The sequence below is a fragment of the Oncorhynchus mykiss genome, chromosome 6 (genome assembly GCF_057628025.1).
Source record: "Oncorhynchus mykiss isolate SJ-2025 chromosome 6, ASM5762802v1, whole genome shotgun sequence".
Lineage (NCBI taxonomy): Eukaryota > Metazoa > Chordata > Actinopteri > Salmoniformes > Salmonidae > Oncorhynchus > Oncorhynchus mykiss.
In genome coordinates, this window is record NC_143027.1 from 36357126 (window position 1) to 36370611 (window position 13486).

At 43.7% G+C, this 13486-nt stretch overlaps 1 protein-coding gene across 11 annotated transcripts; it reads left to right on the plus strand.

Moving 5' to 3' along the window:
• On the plus strand, nt 1-13242 carry LOC110525857 (cell division cycle-associated protein 2). Of its 11 annotated transcripts, none has more exons than XM_021606326.3 (14): nt 1-238; nt 816-1002; nt 1232-1362; nt 2102-2267; nt 2552-2751; nt 2995-3213; nt 3450-3567; nt 8023-8339; nt 8615-8666; nt 8765-8836; nt 9022-9164; nt 9432-9509; nt 9950-10112; nt 11803-13242. In XM_021606326.3, exons 2-14 carry the CDS (start codon nt 828-830, stop codon nt 12906-12908), a joined length of 2940 nt encoding a protein of 979 aa, XP_021462001.2. In that variant the 5' UTR covers nt 1-238; nt 816-827; the 3' UTR covers nt 12909-13242. The 11 variants fall into 11 exon arrangements, with proteins under 11 accessions (XP_021462001.2, XP_090093952.1, XP_036835904.1 ...); XM_036980009.2 differs by having other exon boundaries at nt 23-238; nt 768-1002; XM_021606323.3 differs by having other exon boundaries at nt 28-413.
• The last annotated feature ends 244 nt before the right edge of the window (nt 13243-13486 follow it).

Here is a 13486-nt window from a genome sequence, read left to right on the forward strand (position 1 = left end):
TATACGTTCACATTCATTGGCCAGTTCGTATGAAACTAGATCCTTTTGTAGACATACGAAATAGTGCCCAAATGTCCATAACTATCGATTTATATCCGTATTTTGACAAGTTTTAACGAAAATGTTTTTTGAATTTAGTTTTGAGTTTGTTTAACATACACGTAATGATTTCGTTGGACATTTTAACGTTAACCAACATTTGTTTAGGTCGTGGAAGGATCTTCGTGCCACAGCTACTGTGAGTGGTGCGAAATTTGAAAATTACACTAGTGTGGACTAGCTAGCAAGTATGTTAGCTAGCTGAAAAACGTTTGATTCTTGTAGTCATTTAGCTGGTATGTTTAGCTAAGTCTAGTTGGATTCATAAGGGTGGATATTGTAGCGTTTCTAAAAAAAAAAACATTATTTTTAAGGTAAGATGCTGTCGATTGAGTGTTAACTCTAGCTAGTGTTAGCTAACGACGTTAACTGGCCAACAAGCTAACGTTAGCCAGTTTGTAACGTAGCAAACAGTTAAATGTGAACTTGTAGCTAACTTCAGAGTTTGTTTTATAAAAGTTGTAAGTGGCTTTGTAAGATGTGTTTAATGTTTGTTTGATGCATAGTGTCAGTAACGTGCAAGCCACAAATGCCTGTCGCATAATAAACCACTTGTTTTAGTGTGTGATCATCAGTCGTTGCTTGTTTTGTCAGCCTTGCCTTCCTTGAATGCGTCATTGATCCAATTTGATCGACTGTTAACAGCAGTTGAGTGATCTCTAATTCAGGTGAAAGACCCCACTGAAGTCGCTTGGATTCCTTTCTGTTGTAACTAGGTAAGTTAGATCATGGCCAGTTCAGAGCTGAAAATGGACAACGTTGAGGGAACTGAAACCTTGAATGAACTGGAGGCCTCGTGTCCTCCTCTGAGCAACATCACAACACCTTTGGAATTATCCCAGCTCACACCCTCCCAACTGGATTTCTCCACTCAGAGCTTCACGCCGTCTTCTAACGCCAAAGGTAATTCAGACATTGAAGAAGTTAGCTGCTTATCATTCCAATGGGTCCACTGCTCTCTCTGACGTTACCCTGTATCTAATCAACTCGTTATTGTAAACGGAAACACACATTTTCCATGGCAATGTGACGTTATGTTATAGGGTCTACACAGTGCTTTGATGCAATAAAATCTTAGTTTTTCTGAACTAAGAATGTCCCAATAAATGGTGCATCTATTGTCTTTCTCCAGAAAAATCTCGCCTGGCTCAGCTGAAGGTTAAGCGGAGGTCTAATGTTGGGGTACGGGGCTCACCAGAGACCAACTCCCTTATCCGCTACATAGCCCAACAGAGGATGAAAACTCCCCCCACAACCACACAGGTGAGATGTTTGCTCATGCATGATCATACTCAAAGATTGTGCAATAAAAATACTGTAGGTAGTGCACTGCAGATACAGGTTGCTCTAGGACTGCTTGTGTTAATCTGAATTGGACCTAGCAATGCTCCTAGCCAGAGTCAATTCAATTTATGACATGGGCCTATAAGCTGTCTCTCTTGCTACAATGTCTCTGTAATTGTTTTTATTTTTTTAATTTTTTTTTATTAATTTATCCGTTATTTACCAGGTTAGTTGACTGAGAACACGTTCTCATTTGCAGCAACGACCTGGGGAATAGTTACAGGGGAGAGGAGGGGGATTAATGAGCCAATTGTAAACTGGGGATTATTAGGTGACCATGATGGTTTGAGGGCCAGATTGGGAATTTAGCCAGGACACCGGGGTTAACACCCCTACTCTTGCGATAAGTGCCATGGGATCTTTAATGACCTCAGAGAGTCAGCTCCAACCAACCCGTTTAACGTCCCATCCGAAAGACGGCACCCTACACAGGGCAGTGGGATATTTTTTAGACCAGAGGAAAGAGTGCCTCCTACTGGCCCTCCAACACCACTTCCAGCAGCATCTGGTCTCCCATCCAGGAACTGACCAGGACCAACCCTGCTTAGCTTCAGAAGCAAGCCAGCAGTGGTATGCAGGGTGGTATGCTGCTGGCAAACAGCTTGGTTTGAAACCAATAATTTGAAATGGTGTGTTTACCATGTCTTTCTCTTCATAGCCTACCCAAGCCAGATCCTTCTCTCCCAGATTCCCCTCTACTCTAAAGCAGAAGATGGCTATTTTCCAGAGCATAATGGCTGTGGAGGAGAATGAGAATGAACCGGTGCCACAACAGGACAATCACACCGGGGGATGCATCAAGACAAGAGATTTTCTGTCTGGTGGTTAGTCTGCTTCAGTGACTAATTTATTAATCAGTTATTATTACATGAACTGAAATTGGTGCTTTAAGTATACCATTTCAGTTTTCAACTAGTTAGAATTTAGTGTCTTCTATAAGGGTTTTCTATTCTGGACTGTGGTTGTTTATTGGTGTTGATATATTTGTTATACTACTTTGAGGGAATGGAGAAACGTCCAGATACTACAGATTGCCCTTTTTAGTGTCTTCTATAAGGGTTTTCTATTCTGGGCTGTGGTTGTTTATGGGTGATGTCTTAACTCTCAGATGGGTGGAGCTGTGATGATGGCAGTGGTGGGAAGGAGAACAAGACCCCAGTGAGCCAGCCTCCCTTTCTAACTCCACCACCCAGTAAGAGGCGCTGCACAGCAGTCTCCCAGGGGAACTGTGTGGAGGAAATTGGCGAGGCCAACACTCCTGCCCTCAAACGCACCGGCACCATACTGAAGCAGCAACAAAACAATGAGGTAACCTCACCACACACTCACCAAGCACTTCTCTGTCTGTTGAATGACAAAGATAACTTGGCCAACCATTCAGCATCTGTTGGTGTGTTGATGTTTTTTGCGACTTTGGCTTGTACATGTTGATCAACTGGTAAGAAATATTGAAAAGTGCTTATTTAAACTAAATGTATTTTACTATTAACTATTCTACTGTGGCCACAATATTCTGACGTCCACTAAACCCACCATGACCCCCTACCCCAGGCTGCTGTTGTCCAGAACAAGGACCATCATCCAGCTCTCACTGTAACACCCGGCGTACAGCCCCAGAATGACACTGAGCTCTCTGGTGAGCTAGAACGCGCTAGTGTGTCCCTGCCACCAGCCCTGCATACTGATACTGTGTCCCAGGTCACACGGGGGGAGCCCCAGTCCTCTCCTCTAAAGCAGATTTGTACTCCCACCAAGGAGGAGCAGGACCAAGTAAGAGGCCACCAGGCTTTATCTACACACACACCAAATATGTGTCCCAACTGGCACCTTATTCCCTATATCCCTTATTCCCTATATAGTGTCGTTTGGGACACAACCCAACACCCCAGCCTCCTATTTTCTGTCTGTGAAGTCCTCACAGCTCTACAGAGCACACAACTGCTATTCTCACCCCATGTTCCTGCCTGGCTCTCAAAAATTCTGTTTGGTTCCCTCTCACTCAACAGGAATGCTCCTTTGAAGTCCACAGCTCCAACCAACCTCTGGTTGTGCATTCAGGACCAGACAGGACAACTCTGTCCCCTCTGTTTGCCATTCCATCTCTTCTGGAGATGAACCCCACAGGTAAATACACTATATGCTGCTCCCCTGTCTGGTGCTTTGAAGCCCAGTGCAAGCTTAGCATAGTACAGATAGGCCTGGCATGGCAATTATATAATTGTGTAACCTAGTGATGGGGGGGGGGCTTGAAACATTTGCATTTCGGTATATTATTTTTGACGATATATCGTTTTGGCTATCGCTGTGTATGTATATATTTATTTGCCCTAGTTGGCTGTACCTGCACCAAAACTCCAGACAAAACTCCAAAACTTCCTTCATAGCTTGTTCTCCATCTTTTTAAATAAAGAGCTAATTCGTTTTTCAGCACTTTCATTTCCATGACGGATCTAAACTAGTTTTCTCATGTTCTCTTGTCCCTCTGCAGCAGACATATGGTAAGCAATGTGTTTGGAATATGGAATCGCAGTAAAATCACAATACTTTGGAATTGTGATATTCGCAATTCATATCTTAACGGCAACTTTGTATCATGGTGATAATATATTGTCAGGTCCCTAGCAATTCCCAACCTTAGCGTAACTGACGATTTATGGATGAATACAGTCATGATAATAACATAACTGTTTATACAGTACCAGTCAAAAGTTTGGACATTTATTCATTCAAGGGTTTTTCTTTATCTTTACTATTTTCTACATTGTATAAGAATAAGACAAACTATGAAATAACACATGGAATCATGTAGTAACCCAAAAATTTTCAACAAATCGAAATATATTTTATATTTGAGTTTCTTCAAAGTAGCCACCCTTTGCCTTGATGACAGCTTTGCACACTTGGCATTCTCTCAACCAGCTTCATGAGGTAATCACCTGGAATGCATTTAAATTAACAGGTGTGTCTTAGTTAATTTGTGGAATTTCTTTGCTTATTAATGTGTTTGAGCCAATCAGTTGTGTTGTGACAAGGTAGTGGTGGTGTGTTGTGACAAGGTAGGGGTGATAGCCCTATTTGGTAAAATGCCAAGTCCATATTATGCAAGAACAACTCAAATAAAAATTTCCATGTGTTATTTCATAGTTTTGATGTCTTCACTATTCTACAATATAGTAAAAATAAAGACACTCTTGAATAAGTAGGTGTGTCCAATTTTTTTTTACATTTATTTAACCTTTTTATTTAACTAGGCAAGTCAACTAAGAACAAATTCTTATTTACAAATGACGGCCGAACCCGGACGACGCTGGGCCAATTGTGCGCCGCCCTATGGGACTCCCAATCACGGCCGGTTGTGATACAGACTGGTGCTGTGTATATACATACATGCATGCATAAACGCAACATGTAAAGTGTTGGATTCATGAGCTGAGATAAAAGATCCCAGAAATATTGTGCACAAATTTGTTTACATTCATCTTAATGAGCACTTCTCTTTCACCAAGATAATTCTTACAGGTGTGACAAATCAAGAAGCTGATTAAACAGCATGATCATTACACAGTCACCTTGTGCTGGGGACAAAAAAAAGGCCACTCTAAAATGTGCAGTTTTGTCACACAACACAATGCCACAGATGTCCCAAGTTTTCAAGGAGTCGACTGCAGGAATGTCCATCAGAGCTGTTGCCAGAGAATTAGTTAATTTTTCCACCATAAGCTGCCTCAGCTGTTGTTTTTAGAGAATTTTGCGGTACGTTCAACCAGCCTCACGACCACATGTAACCATGCCAGCCCAGGACCTCCACATCTGGCTTCTTCACATGCGTGATCATCTGAGACCAGTCACCCGGACAGCTGATGAAACTGGGTTTGCACAACCAAATAAACCTTCTCAGGGAAGCTCATCTACGTTCTCGCCGTCCTGACTGCAGTTTGGCGTCGTAACCGACATCATCAGTGGGCAAATGCTCTCCTTCGTTGGCCGCTAGCACGATGGCGATGTGTGCTCTTCAGGGATGAATCTCGGTTTCAATTTTACCAGGCAGATGGCAGACCGTGTCGTGTGGGTGTGTGGTTTGCTGATGTCAACATTCTGAACAGTGCCCCGCGGTGGGGTTATGGTATGGGCATACATAAGCTACGGACAATGAACACGATTGTATTTTATCAATGGCAATTTGAATGCATAGAGATACCGTGATGAGATCCGCAGCTTCCACTACATGTCACCCATTGAACATGTTTGGGATACTCTGGATTGACGTGTACGACAACGTGTTCCTGATCTCGCCAATATCCAGCAACTTCGCATAGCCATTGACGAGTGGGACAACATTCCACAGGCCACAATCAACAGCCTCATCAACTCAATGTGAAGGAGATATCACGCTGCATGAGGCAAATGGTGATTTCACCAGATACTGACTGGTTTTCTGATCCACACCCCTACTTTTTTTTAGGCATATCTGTGACCAATCGATGCATATCAGTATTCCCAGTCATATGAAATCCATAGATTAGGGCCTAATGAATTTGTTTAAATTGACTGATTTCCTTTATATGAACTGAAATTATTGCATTTATTTTTGTTTCGTCTATAGACCGTGCCTTCAAAGTATTCACACCCCTTGACTTTCATTGGCCTACACACAATACTCCATAATGTCAAAGTGGAATTATGTTTTCCAAAATTTGTATAAATTAATTACAAATGAGAAGCTGAAATGTCTTGAGTCAATAAGTACTCAACCCCTTTTTGTTATGGGAAGCCTAAATAAATTCAGGAACAACTCCCCATAATAAGTTGCATGGACTCTGTCTGCAATAATAGTGTTTTGAATGACTGCCCCACCCACAATTATCTGTACGGTCTCTCGGTTGAGTAGTGAATTTCAAACACAGATTCAACCACACAGATCAGGGAGGTTTTCCAAAGCCTTGCAAAGAAGGGCGCCTATTGGTAGATGGGTAAAAATAAATAAAGCAGCAGACATTAAATGTGCCTTTGAGCATGGTGAAGTTATTACACTTTGGATGGTGTATCAATACTCCCAGTCACTACAAAGATACAGGCGTCCTTCCTAACTCAGTTGCCAGAGAGGAAGGAAACCGCTCAGGGATTTCACCATGAGACCAATGGTGACTTTTAAAACAGTCGCACAATTTAATGGCTGTGATAGGGAAAAACTGAGGATGGCTCAACAACATTGTAATTACTCCACAATACTAACATAATTGACAGAGTGAAAAGGAAGCCTGTACAGAATACAAATATTCCAAAACACGCATCCTGTTTGCAACAAGGCACTAAAGTAAAACTGCAACAAAAAAAATGGCAAAGGAATGACCTTTTTGTCATGATTACAACGTGTTATGTTCGGGGCAAATCCAATACAACAGATTACTGAGTACACTGCAGTTTCTCACCTAGAAGACAGTGAATGTTCCTGAGTGGCAAAGTATGTTTCTACTGTAATGTGCTTGGAAATCTTACCCTTAAGACTTGAAAATGTTTTTTGAGAAATTATGAACAACTAATGTGCCTGAATATATAATATGTAAAAATGTATAATCCACGTGTGCAAAACTCTTAAACTTACCCAGAACGCTGTAATCACTGCCAAATGTGATTCTAACCTGTATTGACTCTGGGGTGTGTATATGTATGTAAATGAGAATTTTCTGTATTTCATTTTCAATGAATAAATCACTATCATTATGGGGTATTTGTGTGTAGATGGGTGAGAATTATTAATTCGAATCCATCTTGAAATCTGTCCAACAGCGTGTAATAAGTCTCTAGGGGTATAAATACTTTCTGAAGGCACTGTCAACTGTTTTGGGGCAGTGACTCTAAGTGACTGCTTATGCCTGGAGCTGGCCCTGCTTGAGCGTGTTTCCACCCCGGGCAAACAGGATTCTTTCATTTTCATTGTAAAACCATATGCCATGGACTAGAGTATGGTTGGTGGTTCAAAACCAAAGTGGTAGGCTTTTAGCAAACACTAAGAAGCATTCCACATTTCTTCCCAAATAGGAAGCATTGTCCTATTTGGCTCAGTTGGTAGAACATGGAGCTTGTAATGCCAGGATAGTGGCTTTAATTCCCGGGACCATCCATACATGAAATATATGCACTCAGTTTCTTTGGATAAAAGCGTCTGCTAAATGGCATATTATAAGACTTGGACCTACACAAGCAGAGCAGAAAGTAGTTAGCTTTTAGCAAACACCAAGACCCAAAGCTAGCAACGTCTAGGGGGATGAGTACTCTCTCCACAGACACCTAAGTTGGAGCCGAATCCACTAGTCTTTGTGTGCTTGGAAATTGTTTGACAAATTCTCCTTCAGTCAAGCTGAATTGAGGAAGTGAATCCGAGCACAGGTGTTAAAGCCAGGAAGGTGGCGCTTCCGAGGGTGGGCTCTGCATTTCATTGGCGTGTTTTTAGTTCAGGTGAATGTCATACCGAACGACCGACTAAAATGGAACCACATTTTTCTGTAAGAGAAGCAGTTGTTTGAATAGAGCTGTTTTGAGTAGGGTCAAGTGATGATAAATATTTATTTTCCCTTTTAGATGAAGCTGATTCCTCTGGTGGTAACGTTACCTCAACTGTGAAGAGGAAGAAGCAGGTGCGTTTCGGGATCCTGCTGCCCCCCGAGCTCTTTGACAAGAAGCTGCCCCCCAGCACCCCTCTACGGAAGGGGGGCACCCCGGGCAGGGCCCCAACATCTGCCGGGGTGTCCCAGCTGAGGTCACTGCTGAAGACCCCCCAGAGGACCCCTTTAAACCTGGCCCAGCCAGACTTCAGCAGCCCCTCTCTGACTGGAGCATCCCCACCCCTCACTAGTGGGCCCTGCTGTGGGGAACAGAGCGCTGACACTCGGGGAAAGGTACAAGTCACTCACTAACACAGTGATTGACCTGTTGCAAAAATTATGAAGTAAGGGTTGTATTCATTAGGCACCAAACAGAAGAAAATGTAATGAAACAGGAAGGGACTACCTGATCGTCCAATAAGGAACTCTTGTTTTACGTTGCCAAAACATTTAGCTACGGTGTTCCTCATGAGAATGGACAATCATTGAATTGTCATTCTTGGTAATTCAGCATGTGGGTTAGTTGTTTTTCACCATGGAACTAATGCAGTAGTTCTCTATGTCCTCAGATTGCTTTCCCTTCAATGGAAGATGATGTTGACAGTTCCTTGGACAATGCAGGTTGGTTGTTGAACAGTGATCATGGCTGAGAGGATGCTATATTTCCAGTCAAGCTCTGTGTAAAATGTAACATTGTTACTTGCTGTACAAATTTACAGCGCTGGAGACTCAACCTCTGGATTTGAACTCCGCTTTCCAAAAGGAGGACTCCATTTGTCAGGCACTGCCAGGTGAGAGAGTGTCACTTCAGTTGACTCCCACTTCAGACGGATTATATTTCATCCACCCCCACCGCCCACACCCTCTCTTCACACCCTTTCTCTCTCCTTAAGTAACAGCACATCTCCTCATCAGCCTCAAGTCATTGATTTTACAGTGGTGCCAAATGAGTCTGAAACTGAGGTGTTTGCTGTAGATGCTGCCCCAGTGCCTGACCCCGCCCCAGTGCCTGACCCCGCCCCAGTGCCTAACCCCGCCCCAGTGCCTGATCCTGCCCTGGACCGTGAACCAGAATCAGACGCCCCTGCCACAGCCCGCTCTCGCAGCAGAAAGAGAAAGGTCAGTTAACACACCACTCATTCACAGAACAGGATATCCTCATTTCCTCCACTTACACACCAATGAGAAGATTATCTCTGGACTAATGTTACCATAGTTTTAATATTATATTAATCTGATGATTTAGGGTTAATCTCAATGGAAGATCTTGCGAGTATAACGAAATAGATCCTATCCTAATGCAACCTGTCTCTCACTACCTATTTCTCCCTCTCTACCTCTATTTTTCTCTCTCTCCATATCCCTCACTTTTCTCTGCTCTTTCAGCAACCAGAGGAAGAAAGTAAGCCTGTGAAGAAGAGGTCGACGCGTACGGCTGCCAAGTCTGCCTGTGGGAGGATGAAGGTCAGTCTGGGCTCTGCTCATCACTTTACTTTCTCTAGCGACTTATGATATTACACGCTGAGGCTGTGGATAGTAGTGAGCTAAGCCTCGGGGAGGTATTACATACACCAAGCTACTTGCCTCGTTCTAACTTCCTTTTATTTAGCCACAGTCAATCTGCCTTCCTCGCGCTCAAGGGATTTAGGTGATTCAAATTGAGCAAGAACCAAACTATATTTAGAAGGTGGTGTTTTGAGTACTTGTGGGATTTACTTTAGTTCTGAACATGAAAGGAATGAGCGCTTTCAAGGGACCAAAGAAGGAAGTCTACTGTGATTGATGTAATTACTGTATCCCTCAGAGGTGACAGAAACAATATCAAAACATAAATCAGGAGAGGTGCATGGTTGTAAGGCTGGGGCAAGCCAGCTTGGGTATTCAGCTTGTTTGTGTTTCTCCAGAACTTAGCAAAGCGTGGCTTTGGGAAGAAGGAGGTAAATCACTCTCTGTACGGGAAGAGAGCCTATGCATCCAAGAACCCCAACCTCAGCCCAATCACGGAGAACCTGTCCTCCCCCAGCTGCTCCCCCACCCCTCAACACCCCCACACCTCCAGACACACAGGTAAGCACGCCGCTGTTAGGCTGTGTTTTGATTGTCCAGGAAGAAACATTCATTCCTTGAACTAATTAAATATGATTGGATTGGTGAGAGCAAGGCTTCCACTCTGCTGATTTCACTGTATACCTACTAGAGGTCGACCGATTATGATTTTAATGCCAATAGCGATTTATTGGAGGACCCCAAAAAAAAGCCGATACCGATTAATCGTCTGATTTTTATTTATATATGTATCTATATTTTTTGTAATAATGACAATTACAACATTATTGATTTATAAAAATCTATTTAGTCTCAAATAATGAAACATGTTCAATTTGGTTTAAATAATGTGAAAACAGTGTTGGAGAAGAAAGTAAAAGTGCAATATGTGCCAAGTAAAAAAGCTAACGTTTCAGTTCCTTGTTCAGAACATGAGAACATATGAAAGCTGGTGGTTCCTTTTAACATGAGTTTTCAATATTCCCAGGTAAGAAGTTTTAGGTTGAGGTTATTATAGGACTTTCTTTCTATACCATTTGTATTTCATATACCTTTGACTATTGGATGTTCTTGTAGGCACTAGTATTGCCAGCCTAATCTCGGGAGTTGATAGGCTTGAAGTCATAAACAGCGCAGTGCTTGAAGCATTGCGAACGAGCCAGGCGACCCAAACTGCGCTGAACGCAAGAGAAGTGACACAATTTCCCTATTTAATATTGCCTGCTAAAATGAATTTATTTTAACTAAATATGCAGGTTTAAAAATATATACTTGTGTATTGATTTTAAGAAAGGCATTGATATGGTTAGGTTAGATACGTTGGTGCAACGACAGCGCTTTTTTTCGCGAATGCTCTTGTTAAATCACCCGTTTGGTGAAGTAGGCTGTGATTCGATGATAAATTAACATGCATCGCATTGATTATATGCAACGCTGGGCACGCTAGATAAACTAGTAATATCATCAACCATGTGTAGTTAACTAGTGATTATGTTAAGATTGTTTTTTGTAAGATAAGTTTAATGCTAGCTAGCAACTTGGCTCCTTTCTGCACTCACGTAACAGGTGGTCAGCCTGCCACGCAGTGTCCTCGTCGAGTGCAATATAATCGGCGTCCAAAAATGCCGATTTACCGATTGTTATGAGAACTTGAAATCGGCCCCAATTAATCAGTCGACCTCTAATACCTCACTCACTCATGAAGACACTGAAGATACACCGCTCAAGGCACTCCACTCTCACTGACTGACACTTGATACAGTACTAAGTACAGTCAATAATAGAATGCTGCTACTGTGTATTGTGTAAACATTCTCACATAGGCCATTCAGTCTGACTTGGAGCATGTCCAAGTACAGCCATTCAACTGTCTGTTATAGTAGTATCTGTAGTCTAGACAGTGCTATAAACTGGGTGGTTCAAGTCCTAAATGCTGATTGACTGAAAGCTGTGGTATATCACACCGTGTACCATGGCTATGACAAAACATTTATTTGTACTGCTCTAATTACGTTGGTAACCAGTTTATAATGGCAATAAGGCCCCTCGGGGGTTTGTGATATATGGCCAATATACCATGGCTAAGGGCTGTATCCAGGCACTCCACTTTGCGTCGTGCCGAAGAACAGCTCTTAGCTGTGGTATATTGGCCCTATACCACACCCCTGGGCCTTATTGCTTATGTCATCCATGCTGTGTCCTCCCTCTACAGCCAAAGGAGACTCCAGCCTATTGGAAGATGTCATTAACAGCGACCCAATCACTGGAGTGGTCATGGCTGCAGCCCTGTGGCAAAGCCGCCTGTGCCCCGCGGCCGGTGGGGTCTCACCAGAAGACACCATCCCAACTGCAGAACCATCTGTTGGGCCTTCAGAAGCACCTGTAGGCTTTACCACAGGCTGCTTTGGGACTGGGAGGGCAGCACGGGCCGGGAGACGGTGGTCAGGTCCAACAAATACCTTCAGAACCAAAGAGCAGAAAGAACCAAGTGTTAATAGAGGAGGTAGAGGGAAAGGCAGGAAGGTGAGTGTTCCTGTTGATGACTGTCTCAGTGAAGAGCAGGTAGAGAACACTGATCAAGACCCAACAGAAACAAGCCAGGCAGAGGTTTCAGAGTCCAGTCCAGCCAAGCACACTGTACCTGGTGACCGAGAGAGTGAACCTAATGCTCAGTGTACCTCAGACCCTGTAGATACAGATCAATGCACTTGCACACTACCAGATGCAGGTAGGAGTGGGGAAAGTCCAGTTAGGGCAGACACTACATGCTGCCCTCCTACACATGAGGTTAGCGCCACAGTGGCTTCATTAGAGCAGGAGGCAGTGAGCCATGTAGAACAGAGACCAAACAAAGGCAAGCAGAGAGGAGAAGCCCGGGGCCCAGGCCGCTCCAGGGGTAGAAGGAGCTCTATATACGCCAGCTCAGTCGTCGAGGAGAGGGAGGAGGCGCAGGCACCTCAGTCAAACGGTCCAGAGGCAGTGGAGGAGAGCGGGCAAGATGTGGAGAATGACATCCACAGGTCAGAGATGGAGCAGGGTAGCATTACAGAACAGGCCTCCTTCCGAGACTCCCTCCTTCCCCCCTGGGCACAGGAAGAGTTCAGTATCGACGATGTGCTGCGGCCTCTTCCCAGCAGGGGGCGTCGGTCGGTCCGCCGCAGCCTGAGGAACCAGAGCCAGAGCAGCACCCTTGAGGCCAGAGGCTCCGGCCTGGCCTGGCTGCCCCAAACCTCCCCAGACTCCATCAGGGCTATCCGCAGGAAGACCAGGGGCCGCCGCAGCTCAATCCAGGCTCTACTGCCCCCTCCCCTGGAGTAAGTGGACCGTGTTGACCGTTGGGCTGCTCACGCTGCCCCTAGCCTTTCGGCGTCTGAAATGGCACCCTATTCACTATGTAGTGCATATTATATTGAATAGGGTAGCATTTGATACACACCTGCCTTTTTGATACTTTTAGAGAAGCTAAATGGATGTGGTTCTGAGCTAATTGTTTGTTGGGAGTTTTATAAACCTTTTTGTTTTTTAGTGGTTAACAAGTTGTGTAAATAGAATAAGGTCTTCCGTTAATGTGATTGCGCTGTCTGGCAGTTATTTAGTCATTTTGTAAATGTTTACCTCCTGTATCCATTAAATAAAATGGGTATCCAAACCATTCATCGTCTGAACATTGTACAGGCCTCTCTTGAAATACACATGCCTAAAGTTGAAAACATACAGTATATCATAGGAATTTGTTGGCAACTTAATTGGGGAGGACAGGCTCATGGTAATGGCTGGAGGTAATTGGTGGAATGGTATCAAACGTGGTTTTCATGAGTTTGATGCCATTCCATTTGCGCCGTTACAGACATTTATGAGCTGCCCCCCCCTCAGCAGCCTCCTGTGACGACTATATG

What these genes read in the sequence shown, in the direction of transcription:
- LOC110525857 (XM_021606326.3), top strand. Translation starts at nt 828, where the DNA reads ATGGCCAGTTCAGAGCTGAAAATGGACAACGTTGAGGGAACTGAAACC. An exon ending in GCCGTCTTCTAACGCCAAAG is followed by an intron (nt 1,003 to 1,231) that starts GTAATTCAGACA and finishes GTCTTTCTCCAG; the next exon opens with AAAAATCTCGCCTGGCTCAG. An exon ending in CTGCCTGTGGGAGGATGAAG is followed by an intron (nt 9,510 to 9,949) that starts GTCAGTCTGGGC and finishes GTGTTTCTCCAG; the next exon opens with AACTTAGCAAAGCGTGGCTT.